Genomic DNA, 19,232 nt, shown 5'->3' with positions numbered 1-19,232 from the left:
TTGGTTTTAGTATATATACAGGCAGAGTTTCTCCTGTACATATACTAACCTTTGAAAGCAACATAGCAATAATTATTATATTCAGTATTTAAAAGGAAACTCATGAAAAATATAGCCACTTTTGTGAAGGACCATTAATTGTATATTAAAAGTTTAAAATGGTGATATACTAGACAAAAGGAATCTGAAAGAGATGCATGGACTTTAGTTTCACTGTAGTCTTTTTTTACAGATTTTGAAGGCAAGAATTGCAATGTAGTATTTACTGAGATGGAGGATAGAATACAGAAGAGAAGTGTAAAAAAGGATGCTCAGTTTTAACATTTACCGTATTATACCATCACCAGAACATCTGAGTACTCTGACACAGAGTGCTCTCTGGATAATAGATATAATTTATTTGATCCAGAAATTCTGATGATGTATTTATTATTGAAAAGATTCTCTCCTATACTAACTCTTAAGTATTCAGTTTAGTTGCATCATCTGCCATGCCAAATGTGATATGAGATAAAGCCTTATGTCAGAGTTATTGACTCTCTCTTCTTTCTCTGTAACAGACTTTTTTAGTTCTCTGAATGATGGTATTGAAGTGCACAGTTCCTTTTGAGATGATGGCTGAACAGAAGATAACCATTTGGTTTTTCATCTATCATCTTATTACACCCTGTTTTGTCTACTCCCTGGCAGTAGGTAAGACGATCTCCTGTGTTAATTCCTTAAAGTAACTGTTGTTAGTTTTATGTGTTTCAGGGACAATTAGAATGTTTCTATGGATTTAATTTATTGGTGCTGATACAACAAATTACTAAATGTGAACAATGAAACTGGCAGGAAGCATATTTATTAGAATTGCTGCCATAATAAAAATTATGAAAAAAGACAGATCTGAACTTTAAATTTGGCATTGTCTAATTTGATTTACAGAATGAAATCTTTCTCTAGATTATAAAAAGTGTATCAATTGTCTATTGTGCGCAGAAGATCCACATGTTTAGAATAATGAAAAACCAAATTCTGTATTATTGACACCATCTAAAATTCATAATTTTTCAGAAACCCAGTGTAGTGGTGCTTTTTCATAATGCAATGGGGTAATTCTGCTTATTCTGACTCCAATTTTTTATTAAAAATTATTTTTTTCATAAATAGAGATGGGGCCATAAATAAAACATTCTGGAGTCATATTTCTAGCATCTGCATTTAGAGAAATATTTGCAATTGAAATTTTAGTTCTATAAGAGATAGAGGGAGGTCTGTGAAAAGGCAAAATTCCAACTGTTCCAAACAACATTGAGATTTCTAAAGCTTGTTTCAGATTTCCTTGCCAATTTAAATGAATGATGGGTTTTAGTTGCTGGGATGAATTTTTCTGTTAGCATAAACACAGCATGTACAAAATATTCACCAATATTTGAAAAGTGCAAACATTGTGTACTAATGTTTTGGTTAATTTCAAGGTAGGCTTTAGATCCTTCCCTACTTTGAGGGTCACTGACTTGCTTAATCTGGGATATCATTTCAGGCATTGCCTTAATTTCACTTTCATGAGACTATATTCCTTATTACCGAGTCAAAAAATATGATTTATAGTGTGATGTAAGCTTATTGCCTTTACGAAATCAGTCCAGAGCTCGCAGGAATGATTTCTGGTTTAGCAGGAATTTTACTTTACTCTGTGGTTTTGAATAGTGTTCTTTAGGCCACGTCTGAGTTTGATGGAGGATTTACTGATGCCTGATAAAAATCAGTACCTTCACAATATATGTGCTGTGTGTTTCAAGAAATTTTTTCTTTGTAAAGATATGAGGCTTGCTGATAGCACCAAAGTTAAAACTTTAAACTCACTGCTTTAATTCAATGCTGGGCTTTTCCTGAAATAATAAAATAATAATAAAGAAAAACTGTGAAGTGCTATCAGTAATGTTACACACATGATTTTGTTCTGGACCTGTTGACATCAAACAAAACAATCAGTTACAGTAGCCGAACAAATGCTGGACACTGGTTGATAAAATGGGTGAGTCAATCAAGAAGAACAACTGTTTAGGTAATTCCTTGACTGACAGGATCAAATTATTAGTGTTGTTGTGTATTCTGCACATCACATTTTTGCCCATTAGCCAAAAAAACCTTGGCACCAGAATGTAGCTGCTGGCAAGTTCCTGAGAATGGCATTGGAAGGCCATGAGCTGTGAGGGTAACACCTGAGTGACATAGGAAGAACAGAGTGGGCTGTCATGACACCATGTGCATCGTGAGTACACACTGGCACTGTCATTGCAAGGCTCGTTTGATCTCTCACTGGGCTGTTGTTCTTGGCACTCTTAGATTGCCACAAACAAGATGGAGCCATTGGTGTGAAGGATTGTGAATCCAGGGCAGGTTCTAATAATGCTGTTACAGTTCAAACACGTTTCCTAGCTTATCTCCTGGTATGGAATAAATACTTGCTTGCATTTTTCATCAAAAGCCAAAGTTAAGACCTGTGACCATCTCTAAAGGTATGGCACCACCCTCCAGTGTGGAAGATTCCTAGTTTTATATAATCAGAGGGTGTTTGTTGCTGCCAGTGTATTGCAGTGTAAGGCTGTCTGCTCTGGGACCCACTCTACTTTGCATAAATCATTAAATCAATAAATTCACATTAATCATTAAATAACCTTTTGAGTAAAGAGAAAATCTGCTTCTATTACCTAGGGTTTATGGTACCCATCTAGGTTATATAAATCTGATGTTGCAGTCTTTGCTCAGCCCCAGCACTTGAATCTTGCTGGAGGGTTTCTTATTTCAGATGGGTTTGAGAGCTGCTGGCAGTCAGGCTTAATTGTCTTGAATGTATGTCTTGACAATGAAAATGCCATTGTATCCAGAAAATGTGTATCTGCAGTATGCAATATGTATCTGCAACCACTTCCAACACTTGCTTGGAAGTGTTCTCAGTGTGGTTAAAAATTGAAAGATACTGAAGAGAAAGGAGTAGAGTGATCAAGTTCTGGGAGGTTTTCTTTCACACAGGATGTTATCAAGGGGAACGCTGGCAATGTCAACAGTAATGAAGGATGTGTAAACTGGGGACAGTTTTTGAGTGAAGATTATGTGTTCTCATTAAAATAGGAAGACAGACCAAGTTCCAGAGTGAAGAGGCAAGGTAACTGGAAACAGATATTGAAAGCAGAGTATTTAAGAAGTTGTTTTAGCACCTTTTAGCAAAACACAATTTCTTTGGAAGTATATTTGTCTCCTCCTGCCTTCGGTGGTGCTGGATCTGCAGTTCCAGGTGGTTCTGCTCTGTAAATTGCCTTTGGCAAGCTCGTCTGTGACTCTGTAGTCTAGGTTTTTGCAATCCGTGCTTCCTAAACAGACCTACTATTATATTAACTGCTCTGGACCCAGGAAAGTGATAGCTTGTAGATGCAATGTTTTGAGAAGTCTCACCCTATGGGTGTCGCCCGGTTCAAAAATATCGGCCAAAAAAACCTGAAAGTATTCAGAATTCATGTATTTGACTGAGCATTGAGAGCCTTCAGACTTTAACAGCTAGAAGTATTTGGGAAACAGAGAGCTACTAACCTGAAGCTGCACTGACTTGAGATGTTTCGAATTGGGTCTGAAGAGAGGACAGGGATTCTGAGACTCTAAAAGCTGAGTAGTTTTATTTGTTTTAAAATTGTTCTTTTTCTCACTGCAGGAAATTCTAAAAAAATTCTCAAAGTGAAGTACATACATTTTTAGAATTTTAGAGTTTGCCTTGGAGTAAACGCCTTGACTTTTTTAGTCAGTTCTGTTTTGTGGTAATTAGAGGCAGAAACTGGGAACTGTTGCATTGACTAGCCGTTTCTCATTGGTGGCAAATGTGTACTTACTTAACTGAAAGGAAGCAAAGATTTTATGAATCAGAGGTATAGGCATCAAAGGTAAAGGCAGAGATCATCTTCTGCAATGAGACAGGAGCAGTATTTCTTTTCCGGGTAAATTAGTGTTTGAAATGTAGTCTTGCAGATATAAACTGGTGAGAAAGCCATAAATAATTTGGTCTCCACTTACTGATAGAACAGACAGTTGTTACAAGAGTTGCTTTTCAGAGTGCACTTTGAATAGTGCAAGGCAAATGAGAGCAGCAAACCACTCCTCAGGGAACATGTCAGTGGTTGCCAGCCCACTGCCAAAAAAGTTATTTCATGCCTATTACTGATAATATTTGATAATATTAATCTTCTCCATTTCCCCCTGACATTTCTCCAACGCACTTCCAAGTTGCCTTTGACTCTCCTTTAGATTAATATCCTGTTGCTAAGTCTGAATTTCAAACTTTTCTGTTATCCACTACTTCCCAGGTAAATCAGTGAACTCCAGTGTGTCTTCAGTTGGGATACTAATCTATCACCAAAAGATTCAGCTGTTCTTAAGCTGTTCTTCAGCTGCAGCTTGTTTTATTCTTCCAAAAGACTAATCAAAAACTGCAAAGACCCTGTATTTTATTGTGCTTCATGAATAGTAGATTACATTTGGCTATGAAAGGAATCAATATTGAAAAATGTCCCTCTGATAATATGTTTCTCATAAAATGTTCTACTTTTTACCTTGGGATTTGGTAGTGCAGAGCCAGACAGTATCTGAGTTTGGGTCAGATCATGCCTTAAAAGGCAGCTTGTCACTCTAGTATAAACTATCCTGAAATGTCCAAAATGAAGCAATAGTCCAGGGGTAAAAATGCCTAAACTGTTCTGCTTTTTAGGCAACCAAAGTTCCAAAAAACATTAGGAACTGAAACTTCAGAGAAGGCTGGTAAAGCAAGAAAGCCAGTAAGAAGCAGAGCCTCTCAGTGCAACACAGTTGTTTTGATGAGTACCTGGGGATGCTTTTAGACAGCATGCTGAATTTCGGAGAGTGTTGCTGATATATGCACCAGGAAGGCTTGTGTGGGGAGATTGTGCAGAGTAACAATTGCACTTTAGCTTCATCCCTAATTTGCTGGTCACTGGCTTTCCCATGGGATCAACATGTTAGGCTCTTCAGTCACTTCTTAACTAACACTTCAATTTTTGAGGAAGAACCACCTAAAAGTTTAAATATTGAATACACAAATGAGAATATGTTTAAAATACGATAATTAGTATTGGCTGACATTCCTCTTGGCAGTATGAGAAGACAAGAAAACTGTACTCTGTTAGGCACAAGTGGAGGAGCTTGCTCTGCCAGGGGCTGGAGGTTTTCATACTTGAAACTTGATGTAAAGGAGAAACTGTATCATTAACTATGGGGCTCTTCAATATCCTCCTTGGCACATAGGAAATAGAAGTTATTCTCCTGCTCCTTTGAGTCCAGATAAATAGAGGCAGCTTTCCCAAAGACAGTCTTCATCTTTCATATAATATGAAGTGGGAGTGCTGGAGTGGTTACCTTGAGTGCTGACTGGCTCTTGGAGAGTGATTTGCCTTTAGCATCTTGATGGCTTACACTTACCCTATCTTCTCCATCATGGGGACACAGTACGTTATGAATTTTTTCAATATGAACACATTACTGCTTCAGCACATAAGCTTCCCGTGAATGCCAAGTACAACTTTTCCCACATGATTTAGAGAAGTAAAGAAACAATCAAGCCCCCAAACCTTAAATTATTCATGCTTGGACATTTTCCAGAACAGTAGGTTCAAAAAGGCATTTCTGAACTGGAGGCTAGAATCTACATTATTTAAAGCTTTTTATCACAACATACAAAATTATTCACATTTTCTAAAGAGAGATAATGATTTTCTTCCAAAAAAAGAAGTGGATGAATATACTTAATGCCTATTTACCTTGTCTCTCTTGTCCCTGCTTGGATCTTAGAAGACCATTACATGCTATTGCTGAGTGTCTGACATCCATAAATAAATAAATAATCATAATGTGTTTGGTGATCACAATGCTCAGAAATGTGGAAGTGCCATTTTCTGTTCCTGCATGCCTGGTAGAGATATTTGGCTCATTCGCAGACCATCTTGTTTTTGAGCATGAGCTTCTCAGACATGGGTGGGTCCTCATTTCTCATACTGAAAACAGAATATCTTCTTCTAAATATCAAATGGTTTCTGGTCTTGCAAGGCTAATGCAGAGCCTGACAACTTAGTTAAACTGATAATGAATGACTCCAGGGCTCTTACGTGCAGCACCCTTTTGCACTCAAGGTTAATCCAGCCATGCACCACATCGACAGATCTTTGTCCCTCTCTCATGTTGATATATGTAACGGGATACAACACTTGCAGGTAGATCAATACTCGCACCCAACAACTGTCTCAGGCAGTCAATTTTGGTAATGTTGAGTACCAGGGAAATAGATAGGTGTACAGGAAACAGAAAGAGAAGGAGAAGACTCATTAGTGAATGTCACTTGGAGAATGAATTATATGACCACCTTCCAGAGGGAAAGATTCTTATACAGGATCTGTAGTCACATCAGTTGAGGAAAGATTTTCTTGACCTTTTCACAGACTTGCTAATACATTTTAGCAATATTGAAAGGTCTGGGTCTTGTTTTCAGAATTCACTGAAGAATGCTTCTAATAGTCAGGTGATTGTTTCTGCTCCAATTTAAAATACAAATCACAAGAAATTTACCCAAAACATAGGGCACTTTTTGAGAGGTCAGATAGTCCATCCTCCTGTCTAAAGCAGGATCCAAACATAGGAAATGTGCTCTTCATCACATCCTCAGTTTGCCTAATACATCCATTTTCGTCTTCTTTCTCTACTTTTCCTTTTCATGTAGGCATAACTTCAGTGAGCTGATACTTTTCCTTGTACTCTTAGTCTTCCTTTTGTCACTCTCCAAACTTTATCCCACAGCCATGGTACTTCACCTAAAGTGTGAACATTTCTTGCAGATCTTTTCACAGCCCCTTTCTCTTCTGTTTTCTCCCATGTGCTGTTTCGTATCACTGGTCCATGTGTGGTCTTGTGGCTGAGAATAAAAGGTTTATTGTTTCCCATACCTGAAATTCAGTGTGCACATCTTATTCTGTGCAGACAGGCACCTGAAATAATAGATTGCAGCATAAGTGCCTTTATAAAGTACATTTGATAGGTATGAGAAGCAGCTTTCACTCAGTATAATTAATAGTGCTGGCAGCATTAAAAATGCATGCCATGAAATGCCTAAGTGCTCTGTAACATTGTTTGAGTCCTAAGGTGAAGAGTCAGCTGCATATGATATGGCAATTTGCTGCTGGAGACTGTTGTTATTCTGTACTCATATTTAAGAACTGCACAGAACATGCCACCAGGTTTCTGTCTTAGTCATTCCAGTCTCTGAGCAAGTATGTGAATCTTGCCTTTTCAGTCTGAAATAAGTTCTTCTTTTGGTCTAGCAATATGTAGATTTTTATACTGTGTTGTGCTTTAAAATGTGAAAGAAAGCAGACCATTACTCAAAAGCTCTGCCTTTCTAGCTGCTCTTCTTTGCTTCTTTGAAAGAATTCTCATTACATGAATTAGTTTTTAAAAATTAAGTTGTGGGACTATATATCTCACAGTGTAACCTTTATGTACCTGCTCCTGTCCTCAAGGCAAATGGTGACTTTTTTACCATTTACCATTGATTTGAAGTCGAAAGGGAAGTTGCTTTTAATCTGCAAACAGCCTTCTTCTAGTACTGTAATCCAGTGTCCATCTATGAATAGGACATTTAAAAACAATAAAAAAGATATTTGCAGAAAGACTATTTTATGTATATGTGGTATTTTTACACCAGTATAATTCACATTCCTTAGACTGAGAGACTCTTTCTTCTTTTACAGGATTCCTAAAAAAAAAAAACCTGTCTGATTTAGTCTAGAATGTTTTAGGACCAAACACAGGACTTCTAAGGGCTTGAGTACCAAGTCATAATTTGATTTAAGAAAATTCATCTTTTAAACTGCCAGTTTATTTACTGATCTGAGAAGATTTTTTAAATTACAAGACATGTAGCAAATTTTTATGGACAGCACAGATACTACTGCAAAATAATAGGATTTTTCCATCCTTAACCATTTCTTTTGAAAATCATTTCCATCCTTAACCATTGCTTTAGATTTATATTATTCAGCCATCTCTGAGGATCTTTTTAATTGAAGTTGTGTTTGTTGTATTTGTTTCCCTTGTATTACCCATTTATTCCCTTGTATTACCCAATTATTTCCCAAGATTCTTGCAGTCATTTTACAAGTCTCTGACATCTCTAGGATTTGAAGCAAGGCTCTGAACTTGAATGGAAAGTGAACCTGTTAGCAATCATATATTAATTTGTTCTCCCATGAATTTGCTTACAAGTGTCCAGGTTGTTTCAGTCTCAGTAGAGACCTGTGAGAATTAGACAACTGTGTTGTCTCAAAATTTTATCTATATGAAGCATCCACTGCCTCCTCACAGTCATTCTGTACCTAGAATGTAATTTTCACAGAAAAAAAAACCCAGTTACATCCTGGATTTACTGAGAATAATTGTCCCAGAGCATTCCACCTTTGCTCTTAGTCTTGCTTCTTAGACCCCAAAGAACAACCTTGTATGCTTGAAGGAGATAAAGGAGAAGGGAGTGCAGCAGGGGTGGGCAGACCCTACCAACTTTTCAACAGCATCCACAAATGAAGGATAACGATTAAAAAATACGGGTTGTGTTGAAACATGTTTTATGTTTATTTACCTTTAAGTGCCTGACTGTCCAAACTGAAATTATTTTAAGTGTAGGCTCTTTTAAAAATTGTATATTGGAGTGTAGAACCTAATACATACCTCAGCTCCTTCAAAGGAAGGACAATGTGATCTGGAAACAATGTAGTTTTTGGTTTTGACACCCAACATAAGGGCTTTTTAGTCTGATGTAGTAAAGATTGTTCCTAAATACATAAAATCATTGGAGATGTTTAGTCTGTAAGATCAGAAATAACTATGGGTAGTTGTTTTGGATGAGGACCTTTTTGATCAGAATTTGTTGGTCTCTGTGAAGTAAGTTGGTCTCACTGTACTCCTAAGGGACTTGCCTTCAGTTCCTAATTATCTCCACTTCTGGCCTAAACATGACAAATAATTAATTTCATCAGAGAAGGCACACAAGGTAGTATTAGAGGAACAAAGTGTGAGTTACTTTGGTTCTCAGAAGGCATGAAACAGTGAAGGACAGACAGCATTTTTGTTACCTGTACTGCTCCAGTTTTGCTGAAGCACATAGAATTTAACTTTGAGTGACTCACTGTTTTGCCTTCACATTTTGATTCTTGAATGTGTGATGCAAATTTGTCTTCACTTTGACTGCTAGTTAAAAAGTGATTAATTTGTAACTCTATTCTGTTTTCAGAAGAAGGAAACAAAGGTTATGGACCCGTTTTTGAGGAGCAACCTATTGATACCATCTATCCAGAAGAATCTTCAGATGGACAAGTTTCAATGAACTGCAGAGCTCGAGCAGTTCCTTTTCCTACTTACAGGTAATACCTACTGTTTTGATTTACAAATCTTGCATATTTTATTCAGCAGCTATTTCAGATTGTTTTATTAAATGAGTGTGTTAAAAGGTTGGAGAAAAGTGTTCAAGGCAGGAAAAAAAGTACAGATACACAATTTTTGAGTGAGACTCAACCTTGATTCAATTTGCCAAAAAGGTCTAATCAGTATTAAAACACTATATTGTGTTAAATATTTTCAGATTCTGAAAGAAATACTGCTTCATATGTGAATTTAAAAAGAAAAGTGACCTTTAAAAAACTGAAAGACTATCTTTCCAGCTTAGGCTGAGGTTAGTGTAGATTTGAGTCTTTGTTCTTTTTGATTCTGAATGGCTTTTTTATTATATTTTGCTTTGATAGGAGAAGTACTGATTGTTGGACATGGATATTCTACATCCCATGTTGGTTTTGCATCCTCTGTGTTGCAGGGCAGTGGTCAAAAATGTCATCTATGCTACTAAGACATAAAAAGCTTCATTCTGAAAAAACATTTCAGCTAGTTTTAATACAGATTCTCACAGGACTTCTTTCGCAGTAATTATATTATTGTAGAAAGCAATGATTTGTTGTACATTAATATGAGTTTGTCAGCCATTATCTGTTCATAGTGTGAAGAGAAATGTACTTAAGGTTATCAGTATTAAGACTGTGACTAAATTACAACCTGATCATAGGCAGAAAACTGCTATAATTGTACTAAAGACAGACACAATATCTTGCCAGCAAAAGACATACATTTCAGTAAATTACCCTATGATCTGCCCCAATAATCACTTACGTATGTTCCCAGACTGGTTTCTAGAACAGAAAAAACAATCAAGTCTGCTAGCTATTATTTTAAATCTGTTACAGTGTTGTGGTCAACTATGGTCTTCCTCCATCAAAACAGCTTATTTCATCTTCATTGCCGCTTTTAAAAATCTGGTAACGGGTTGTCTACCTGTACAGAAGCACCATACAGAATATGACATTTTGTTGCACTTACTTCCTCTTGCCATGCTTGGAAAGCGTAGAGAGATTACATATGCTAAGATTTTATGCCTTTTGCTATATTTCCCCATCCCTTCCAGTTGGTCCAGAGTCTCCCCCAGCTCTGTCTGCAAGACTGTAAACACACCATCTATAGATGATTACAGGTTCTAAATAAATGTTTACCTTCTTCTTTATCTATTGTGGGCTCAGCACAATCTGAACTAGCAGAAACACTCAAAGTATTGCATTGCACCTCCAGAACTTCTGTGTCTAGGAGCAGATCTGACAATTAGCACTAGGTGATGAGATGATAATTGCAGTACAGAATAAGGCCGCTTTTCTTATTTCCTGACGCATTAGTTTTAGTATACCTCAATATGTTATCTTCATCTCATCCCTCTGGCAGTTTATGAGTCAAAATTCTTCTATCTCAGAGGTAAATAAGTCCTTCCTGCCATTTTCATTGGACGATGTGCTGTCCTCAGCACATTTATACCTAGATATTTCTGAATAAAGGATTCATTTTTTTTCTAACACTGACATATAGTATGTCTAACAGGACTGAAGTGATACCTCTAGAACTCTATAAGATCAAAATACTATTTGTTTAATCTTTAAAATTCTTCTATTTAATTTGATTTTTTTTTTTTGTTTTGGGTTTGTTTTGGTTTTTGTGCTTTTTATTTTTTTTTGTTGTTGTTGTTGTTTTTTGTTTTTTATTTTGTTCATTTCTGTGACAATAGCAAGTTCCACTTCCAAATGAGAACTCTGCATATTTTGGTATATGTTCAATAGTGAATGAACAGGTGGTGTGTGTATTATCATTGTCAAATACTAATGCCTAACCTTACCTTATGAAAAAAGAAAATACTTATGCAGAAATAAGGTTATGATCTTTAAATGTAATTAAGTTGCATCTGTGCTATTTGCGCATAGGAGCCAGGCAGTTCCTTTCTAAGGTAACAGGCTCCCTCTTGTGGACACAGTAACAGGCACAAATATAAGTCAGGAGCACTGGTACCCACGCCGTGTTTTTTAACATTTCTTAAAATAAGTAAAAATCGGTCGGAACTGGGCCGCCAGTTTCTCTCTTAATCTCTCAAGTGAAAATTGCAGTAATTCAGTGAATTGACTGAGGAGTTTTACCATAAATAAGGGAAGAGTGTCCAGCAATTTACTGAAGCAATAGTAAGTAGTTCTTTTATGAAGGATGCCACAGCTTTTGCACTGACTTTACTGGCATGTTACGTTTTATTAAGCATTTTCATTATCTGCAGCAGGTTTTAAAAAATCTCTCATTGCTTCATACTTTAGAAGGGCAGAGAGAGGACATTTTTATCCAATCTGAACTTAGATATTTATTTGAGATATGTTTAAAATCCATGTGTTTGGTGACTGGCTAGCTCATTCACAGCCAGCTCAAGCATCTCTTACCACTTGGCCAGAACAGACAAACTATGTATGTTTTAACATAGTGTGGTAGTGTGTTGTTAAGTTTCTTGTGTTATTCCCCCAATTTATGTATTGTTCTCCCCTATTATGTGTAAAATGGTTTCGTTCCCGCAGTTTTTCCCGCCACTGCTAGCCTGTCAGCTAAGTTGCTATAGCAACTGCTATTCATAGTTGCCGATATATAATTGCTTCTCCCCTGGTTTCCCTTATAAGTGAAAGTTGTTTCCTCCCTGTCCAGTCAATCACTCCCTTCCTCCTCCCAGGTTTCGAGAACCTTCTCCTCTCTAGAGATGGTGGTTGGCTGGGGTCCCAGGACACCTCCTTTACCTTTTGATTATTGGTCTCCATGGAGTGTCAGTTCTGTGAAGTTCATCCCCTCACCTCTCCTGATTGGCTCTGTCTGTACCCACCCCCCTTGCTTTATAATCCTGTTTTCACCCCCTATGAAAAAACTTTTTCCCGGATGGTTTCCCCGTGTTTGGATGCGGCATCACCGTCAATAAACCGATGTTTAACCCCCGGGAAATGGTCAGTTCCGTTCCTCTCCTATACCAGCGAGGTACGCCAGTCCGCAGCCAGCACAGCCCGAGGTCATCAGACACCGAAAGGGGCTGGCCAGGAATTGCAGAGGGGCGTCGGCCTTTCGCCCTCAGCTAGTCGGATTCTAAACTTCGGGCCACATACGTTCCCCTCTGCAACATAGTATGTTAAAACATACTATGTTTTAACAAAGTATGTCACATCTCTAGAAGGAACTGACGCTGTTATTTTTCAAAGACCTCTGGAGTTCAAATCTCTGCATCTTGCTGAAGGAAAGCCTAAAACTTGTATAGAAGTATATTAATAACTTCCTGCATAGTTTTTCAGAATTTATGAGTTATTGTTCACATCATTTTTCTTACCAGGTTTCTTTTTGGGGCCAATCTTACATCTTGTTTTTCTTTTTTAATAGGTGGAAATTCAACAATTGGGATATTGACTTAACAAAGGAGCGGTACAGCATGGTGGGAGGCAGACTCGTTATCAGTAATCCAGAGAAATCAAGGGATGCTGGAAAATATGTCTGTGTAGTGTCAAATGTCTTTGGAACTGTCAGAAGCAGTGAAGCCACTCTGAGTTTTGGATGTAAGTGTTTTTTATGTCAGAATATAGAAAAATTATGGTTAGCCCAATGTTTTACACTGCGGTGTATTCTGCTAACGTGTGCTGTATCTGTGCTACTCTGTAAAAACAGCATCTTAAGTGCCTTAGTGTGCAGAGATAGACGCAAAATAAATTTGTAAGCATTTTATATTCTTTACATTCAGCTGACATAACAGCCTTCCCAGTGTGTAATTGTTAAATTATGAGGTGAAGAAGCTCATGGAGCCAGATCTGGAGATAATAATGTCCAGACTCTCTTAAAATCATGGTAGGACCTGAGGGGTCACAGAAGAAAGACTTGAGTGAGGGCATATGGTGATGAGGTGCAGGGCAAGCACAGCTGCAGGGGGAAGGCACAGCACTTGCTAGTAAATTATGCCCTGATTCCTAGGCTACAGTGAAAAAAACTCTGCTGGGGGGAATTTCTGTCAGCTTATGACAGTGATGAGCTAGTCTTGAGAGGATATGTACATGTGCAGACCTGCATGTCACCAAATACAGGAATTACAAAAAATCGATGTACTAAATGAAGAATAATGCAAAATTTTATAGACTTAAGACAGTGTTTGGGATTTCTGTTTCATTTTGACTTAAGTTGCCTTTTCCCCAGATGTATTTTATCATCAGAAGGTGCAAAAAGGAATCCCAAAAAAAAGGAATACACTCTGTGATCCATTCGCAAAGCCGTAGGTGCCCTGACACTAAGGGTTTGGTGCCCCTCTTGTCTTTAACTGGCCTCCATAAGTAGAATTCATTCCTTGCTGTAGAAGATCAGACATTTAGTACAAAGTTCTGCTTTCTGATAATACTTGTGAGACTGTGGGACTGTAAATATTAGGGAAAGTCAGAAGCTATAATTAGCTGTTGAGGATCATATCATCATTGATATAGTCTAAGTCTGTATTTAGCCAGGGTATCTTCTAGAAAAAAAAAAAAAATGAAGGCCAGGTTGTTACTTTTTTTTTATGAAGAAAACATCAACATTTCATTTATGGGATATTTATTTTACCTAAAGCAGGCTTCAGTCGTGTCAGTGCTGAATAATCAATAGGATAAAAAACCAATAAACCGAATAGATTAAAAAAAAGTAGAACCAAAACAGTCTGAGGTATGCTTTCTGCCAGCCAGCTCACTGGCTTCATGAGCTGAATGTTGATAGTATACTGAGAAATTATGCTGAACAGAACCCTAATATACAGTGTTTCAATATGTAAACTAAAATAGGTAAAGAGGTAAGGAATAGTAAAAAGATTCTAAAAGATAGCTGGAAACTGATGAATATCTGTTTAAAAAGTGCCTGCTTTCATTCTTCTTTATACTGTTGTATTTCTTCCTTTTTCCTATTTAATGATCACCTACAAAAACATTTCTTTCTACAATCAATGTTTCCAAAGAACTGAATAGAGTTGCTAAAATTAGGAGAGAAAATGTCTGATCTTTAGTGTAAGTTTTTTTCTTATGCATAAACTGATTGAAAAATGTCAACAACCATTTAGAAGAGTTCAAAAGTCTTGACCAGCTGTAATTTTGTTTTGTTGCCAAATTTACTGAAACCGTGGAACAGAACCCACATTCTCTCATATACTTCATCAATTAGTCCATCTGAGAATACTGTACATAATTTTTAGATCCAGTGCCTTAACACTCATTATAATTTTTTAAGCCTAACTACTCTTAGAGATAAAGTCTGCATCACTTTTTTCTTTTCCCTGGTATTTAAAATTATGATGACAAAAACAGCAAAAAATGCATCGGTAATGAAAAATAAGCAAAACTGGCATTAGTTTCTATCTGCCATGCATTGATGTATTTCTCTACTAATTGCTACAGGACAGAAATGGATGATAATAATAAAAAGTTACTGTAGTTAAAATCCCTATTCTCCTCCCCTTGCTTTTTTAAAAACTAGATCTGGATCCCTTTCCACCTGAGGAACGTTACGAGGTTAAAGTGCGAGAAGGTGTTGGGGCAGTGCTTCTTTGTGAACCCCCTTATCACTACCCAGGTAATTCAGCTCAAAGTGCTTCATTTTCAATGTCTGAAGAGTAAAACATTGATTTTTTTTTTTGCAAGTTTCCTTTATATTCACTTAAAAAATAACTTTTGTGCAGCTTGAGAATCACCATTTAGGTTGGGTAGCTGTTTTGAATGTGTGTTGTTGACCATATATTGACTGTTCATTGCACCTAGTAAAGTCACCTCAAGTGCTATGCTCATGGGCTTCTCTCAAAATCATGGAACAGCAGAAGCACCCCAGAGGGTCAGAGATGAGGTTATTTATTCTCTGGAAGGGACTTTTTCTAATCATTAGCTATTGAAGAGCTCTGCATGGATTATGCCCATAATCTTAAGCATCTGGAGTTCCATCATGAGGGATGAAATTGGCTGTTAGCATCTCTTTTACCTTGTAAAATGGAATAATTATTTACTTTTCATGCTCAGTTTAAGCATTGTAAGGAACTGAAGAATGAAGACATGTTACTAGATAAAATATTCTAAGGTTTTGTCTAAATCACAAGACTGCTGAGCAGTTCCCAGCTTCTCAGTTGCATGAGGTCAAGACCCAGCTGCCTCTCTCATCCCATCCCAGTCAGTTCCTGTGGGATGGTTGTGCCCAGGGCAAGGTGTGCACACTGTATCCAGGTCCCCAGTAACCTGCACTGACAGCAGCAGTGCCCCAGTGTTCACTGTAGACAGGAATGAGCTGAGACATGCATAAATCTGTCTGCATAGCTGCCTCTCTGAAGAAAAGATCTATAACCTAGAAATTAGACTCAAGTGATTTCTATATAGACAGTATTCTGTGGTTTAAATAGCTGATAGTGTTGGGTTTTAATATTGACTGAAGTGTTTTCCTCCAGATGACCTCAGTTATCGCTGGCTTCTAAATGAGTTCCCAGTGTTCATTGCTTTGGACAAACGACGATTTGTGTCACAGACAAACGGCAATCTCTACATTGCAAATGTGGAAGCATCAGATAAGGGCAATTATTCATGTTTTGTGTCCAGCCCTTCCATAACAAAGAGTGTATTCAGTAAATTTATTCCACTTATTCCTCAATCTGATCGTAAGTATTTATTGGAAATACTATGCACAGCATTTTAACTGTTTGTATTGTAATTTTGTTAATTCATACCTACTTTCATTTCCGTAAGGAGAATTATATGGCAAGTTATAATGGCTATTGAACAATGTTATTCCGTGTTTCAGATGCAGAGGTACAAATCATTCCCATTCACAGTGAAAACTTTGTGAAAGAAATCTCCATTGATTAATTCACACATTTCCTTTCACATCATTGAGAACAGAATTCTTATCCCCACAACCCCCATTTCTTTTATGTGATAAGCCCCTCATCCCATTATCTTCAATATCTTTTCTAGTCTTGGCATTGGTTCAAAGGAGTATGACTGAAAAGTAGAAACTTCATGTAAATGCTGATGAACAGCTTCAGGATTTACTTCTTTTCCCCCAGAAAATCCCTCGTGAAAGAGGAAAATCCTTTTATCCTGATGAAATTTCCCATCCAAAATAGTGACAGGGCTGGTGAAAGTCCTGGGAGCTTTGTGTCTCTCAGTCAATCTCCTAAGGCACCTCTGTGGCTTTGTGTTACTGGATTATTTTCTGCCATTTCTTCAGGGGAACTGCATGGTTTCTAAATAGGAACCAAATTAGTTTTTGCCTCTTCAGACTGTCAGTCACTAGGTTCTCATAAACTGATCATCAATTTTTCAGTGACTCTTTTATCTGTACAATTTTCCATATTATTGATTGAATTAATGTAATTTCAAATTATTGATCTTTGACCGAATATTCCAGTATTCACACTGCCTTCTTCATCTAGAACTGATGGGAGTTCCCTGTAGGAACAAGAGGGTTCCTACAGGGATTGCTAGTAGGGAGATTTGACATCCCTTTGCACTCATTAAACTGTAGATGTGCTTGCTCTAGTTCCTTCATACCCTTACTGAAATAAAATTGAGCCTAAATTCAAAATAATTCAAGATATTCTATCCAGTATAAAACATGTGAAAAAACAGACTCAGGTTTTTGTCTACCCACACATAGAGTACATCATCCTGCTTTAAAAGCAATTAGAAATTTTGTTAAAAATGTTGGGATTAGTCATCCAGAGAAAGATAACTAGTTGCTGAGTAAAACACGTATGCTTTGCTAGTAAAAGTTCAATGCTTAGTCAGACTTTATGAATTGACAGGCTGTTGCAGTTGAAAGAAGAATTTTGTCTGGCATTTTAAGAAAAGTTTTATTGAACTCTGTAAATTTTAGTAGCTCTATAACTTTCTGACATGCCTTTTCTTAGAATCTCTTTTTTCATATTAGGAGCAAAAGTGTATCCTGCTGATATCAAGGTGAAGTTCAAGGACACGTACGCTCTCTTGGGACAAAACGTGACACTGGAGTGTTTTGCTCTTGGAAAGTAAGTGTGTTTTAGTTATTGTACAGCATGAATTGCTTTCATATTTCGGGGAATGAAAATACATATTTCATTATCAAATGCTCTTTTTGTAGTCTGCAGTTTAACTGCCAGTTCTTGAACACACTCATTTTTACTTTACCTTTTCAAGTCCGGTTCCTGAGCTCAGATGGAGTAAATACCTTGAACCCTTGCCAGCCTCTGCTGAGATAAGCATGTCTGGTGCAGTTCTTAAGATCTTCAATATTCAGTATGAAGATGAAGGGCTTTATGAGTGTGAAGCTGAAAACTATAAAGGAAAAGATAAACACCAAGCAAGAGTTTATGTACAAGGTAGGAAGAACAGTTTTTTTCTTGATGATCTGTGTTGCCTTTACTTAGGTTAGAAATGTCTGTTTTCACAGTTGATGTCTGTGTTGATTCCTCATACACTGCTGTTCAAGTTGATAGAGTAGAATCAAAATTCTTGTATTAAAATGCAGGCATGATATTTATGTATTAATTGTCTGGTTGGATAGCTGGTATATACACTTTGGTATATACTATATGACAGTTCTGTGTTACCTGTTATGCATAATGTAAATTAAATCACTTTACAGTACTTGAAGTGAAAGGACTTCTGGAAGAAAAAGAGACCATGAGGTTTGTTAGGATTTCTTGTTTTCTTATTTTGTGTTTTCTGTCTTAGCACTGTATCTTATTAGCTATGCACAGTTCTTCATTCCTTCATCCTCTCTCACTTCCCTTTTTGCATTTGGTTAAATTAGATAGCTGAAAATGATATCTTACTGCTCATAATGAAATCATCCCAAGTAACTTGGCTTCTTGTCTGAGGTTTATGCCATAAAGCCATGATATTAAAAGGTCACACATAGTATCTGAAGCACCCTCAGAAGATTTATGTCTCTTTCACTGGTTGTGCAGAAGATCTGAGTTAAGATCCTTGGCTGAGTGCTAGAACTACAGAAGATCAAACTCAGAATTAGTGTGACAAGGTTATTACTGCTTATAATAAGTAAAGCTAGTAAACTGCTAGTAAAATATAGCAAAAGCAAATATGCTGGGCTGTTTCAATATTAATTTCTTACATATGGTGTTTGCACCAAGAGAATAATTTCTTGGAGATCCTTTCAGTACGTTTTGCACAATTTCATGTCATTTAACCATCATTTTCATAGTGCTACTGAGTAATTTTCACACAGAATAATCTACAGATCAATATAAGTAGTGATATCTTGTCTTCTGTTTTTCAGGAACCATTATTTCAATTCCATATTTTCTTCTCATAAAAAATAGTTGGAGGCTTTTCTGAATCTATATAGTAAGACAAGAACTTCTTTTTTCTGCTGGTGCATTGCTGAGTTATCATCATTACTTTGAGTTTCCTGTTTAAGTATCATGGAAAAAGCAGTGGAATTAATGCAAGATAATGCTAATTAAATATGTATGTGCTATATTTACAATGCATCATGTATTTTATTCTGCAGCTGCTCCTGAGTGGGTAGAACATATCAATGACACAGAAAGGGATATAGGCAGTGACCTGTACTGGCCTTGTGTAGCTACGGGCAAGCCTATTCCAACAATTAGGTGGCTGAAGAATGGTGCCTCGGTGAGTGTATTGCTGTAGGTAACACTGGCTTGAGCGGAAACAGTGTTTTGAAGCATGCATTAGTAAAGGTTAAAGGAAAATTAATTATAATGATCTAAATATTTCCTGATACCACTTGCATAAGGCATTAAAATCTATTTTTAAAAGTTT

The 19,232-nt window shown here is 37.0% G+C and overlaps 1 protein-coding gene across 1 annotated transcript in view; it reads left to right on the top strand.

Annotated features, from left to right (window-relative positions):
• The window catches only part of CNTN1 (contactin 1), a 205,934-nt gene that overhangs the window by 133,446 nt on the left and 53,256 nt on the right, over positions 1 to 19,232 (top strand). The window contains exons 3-10 of the mRNA XM_005480521.4: positions 561 to 693; positions 9,320 to 9,449; positions 12,844 to 13,016; positions 14,944 to 15,039; positions 15,896 to 16,102; positions 17,377 to 17,473; positions 17,622 to 17,803; positions 18,958 to 19,082. Of these exons, the coding sequence (XP_005480578.2) occupies positions 579 to 693; positions 9,320 to 9,449; positions 12,844 to 13,016; positions 14,944 to 15,039; positions 15,896 to 16,102; positions 17,377 to 17,473; positions 17,622 to 17,803; positions 18,958 to 19,082 (1,125 nt within the window). The 5' untranslated portion in view covers positions 561 to 578. The remainder of the gene's footprint in view (positions 1 to 560; positions 694 to 9,319; positions 9,450 to 12,843; positions 13,017 to 14,943; positions 15,040 to 15,895; positions 16,103 to 17,376; positions 17,474 to 17,621; positions 17,804 to 18,957; positions 19,083 to 19,232) is intronic.

The sequence above is a fragment of the Zonotrichia albicollis genome, chromosome 4, assembly GCF_047830755.1.
Source record: "Zonotrichia albicollis isolate bZonAlb1 chromosome 4, bZonAlb1.hap1, whole genome shotgun sequence".
In the NCBI taxonomy this organism is placed as follows: Eukaryota; Metazoa; Chordata; class Aves; order Passeriformes; family Passerellidae; genus Zonotrichia; species Zonotrichia albicollis.
The sequence above is the reverse complement of the archived record's forward strand: the minus strand, read 5'-3'. Positions and strand labels throughout refer to the sequence as shown.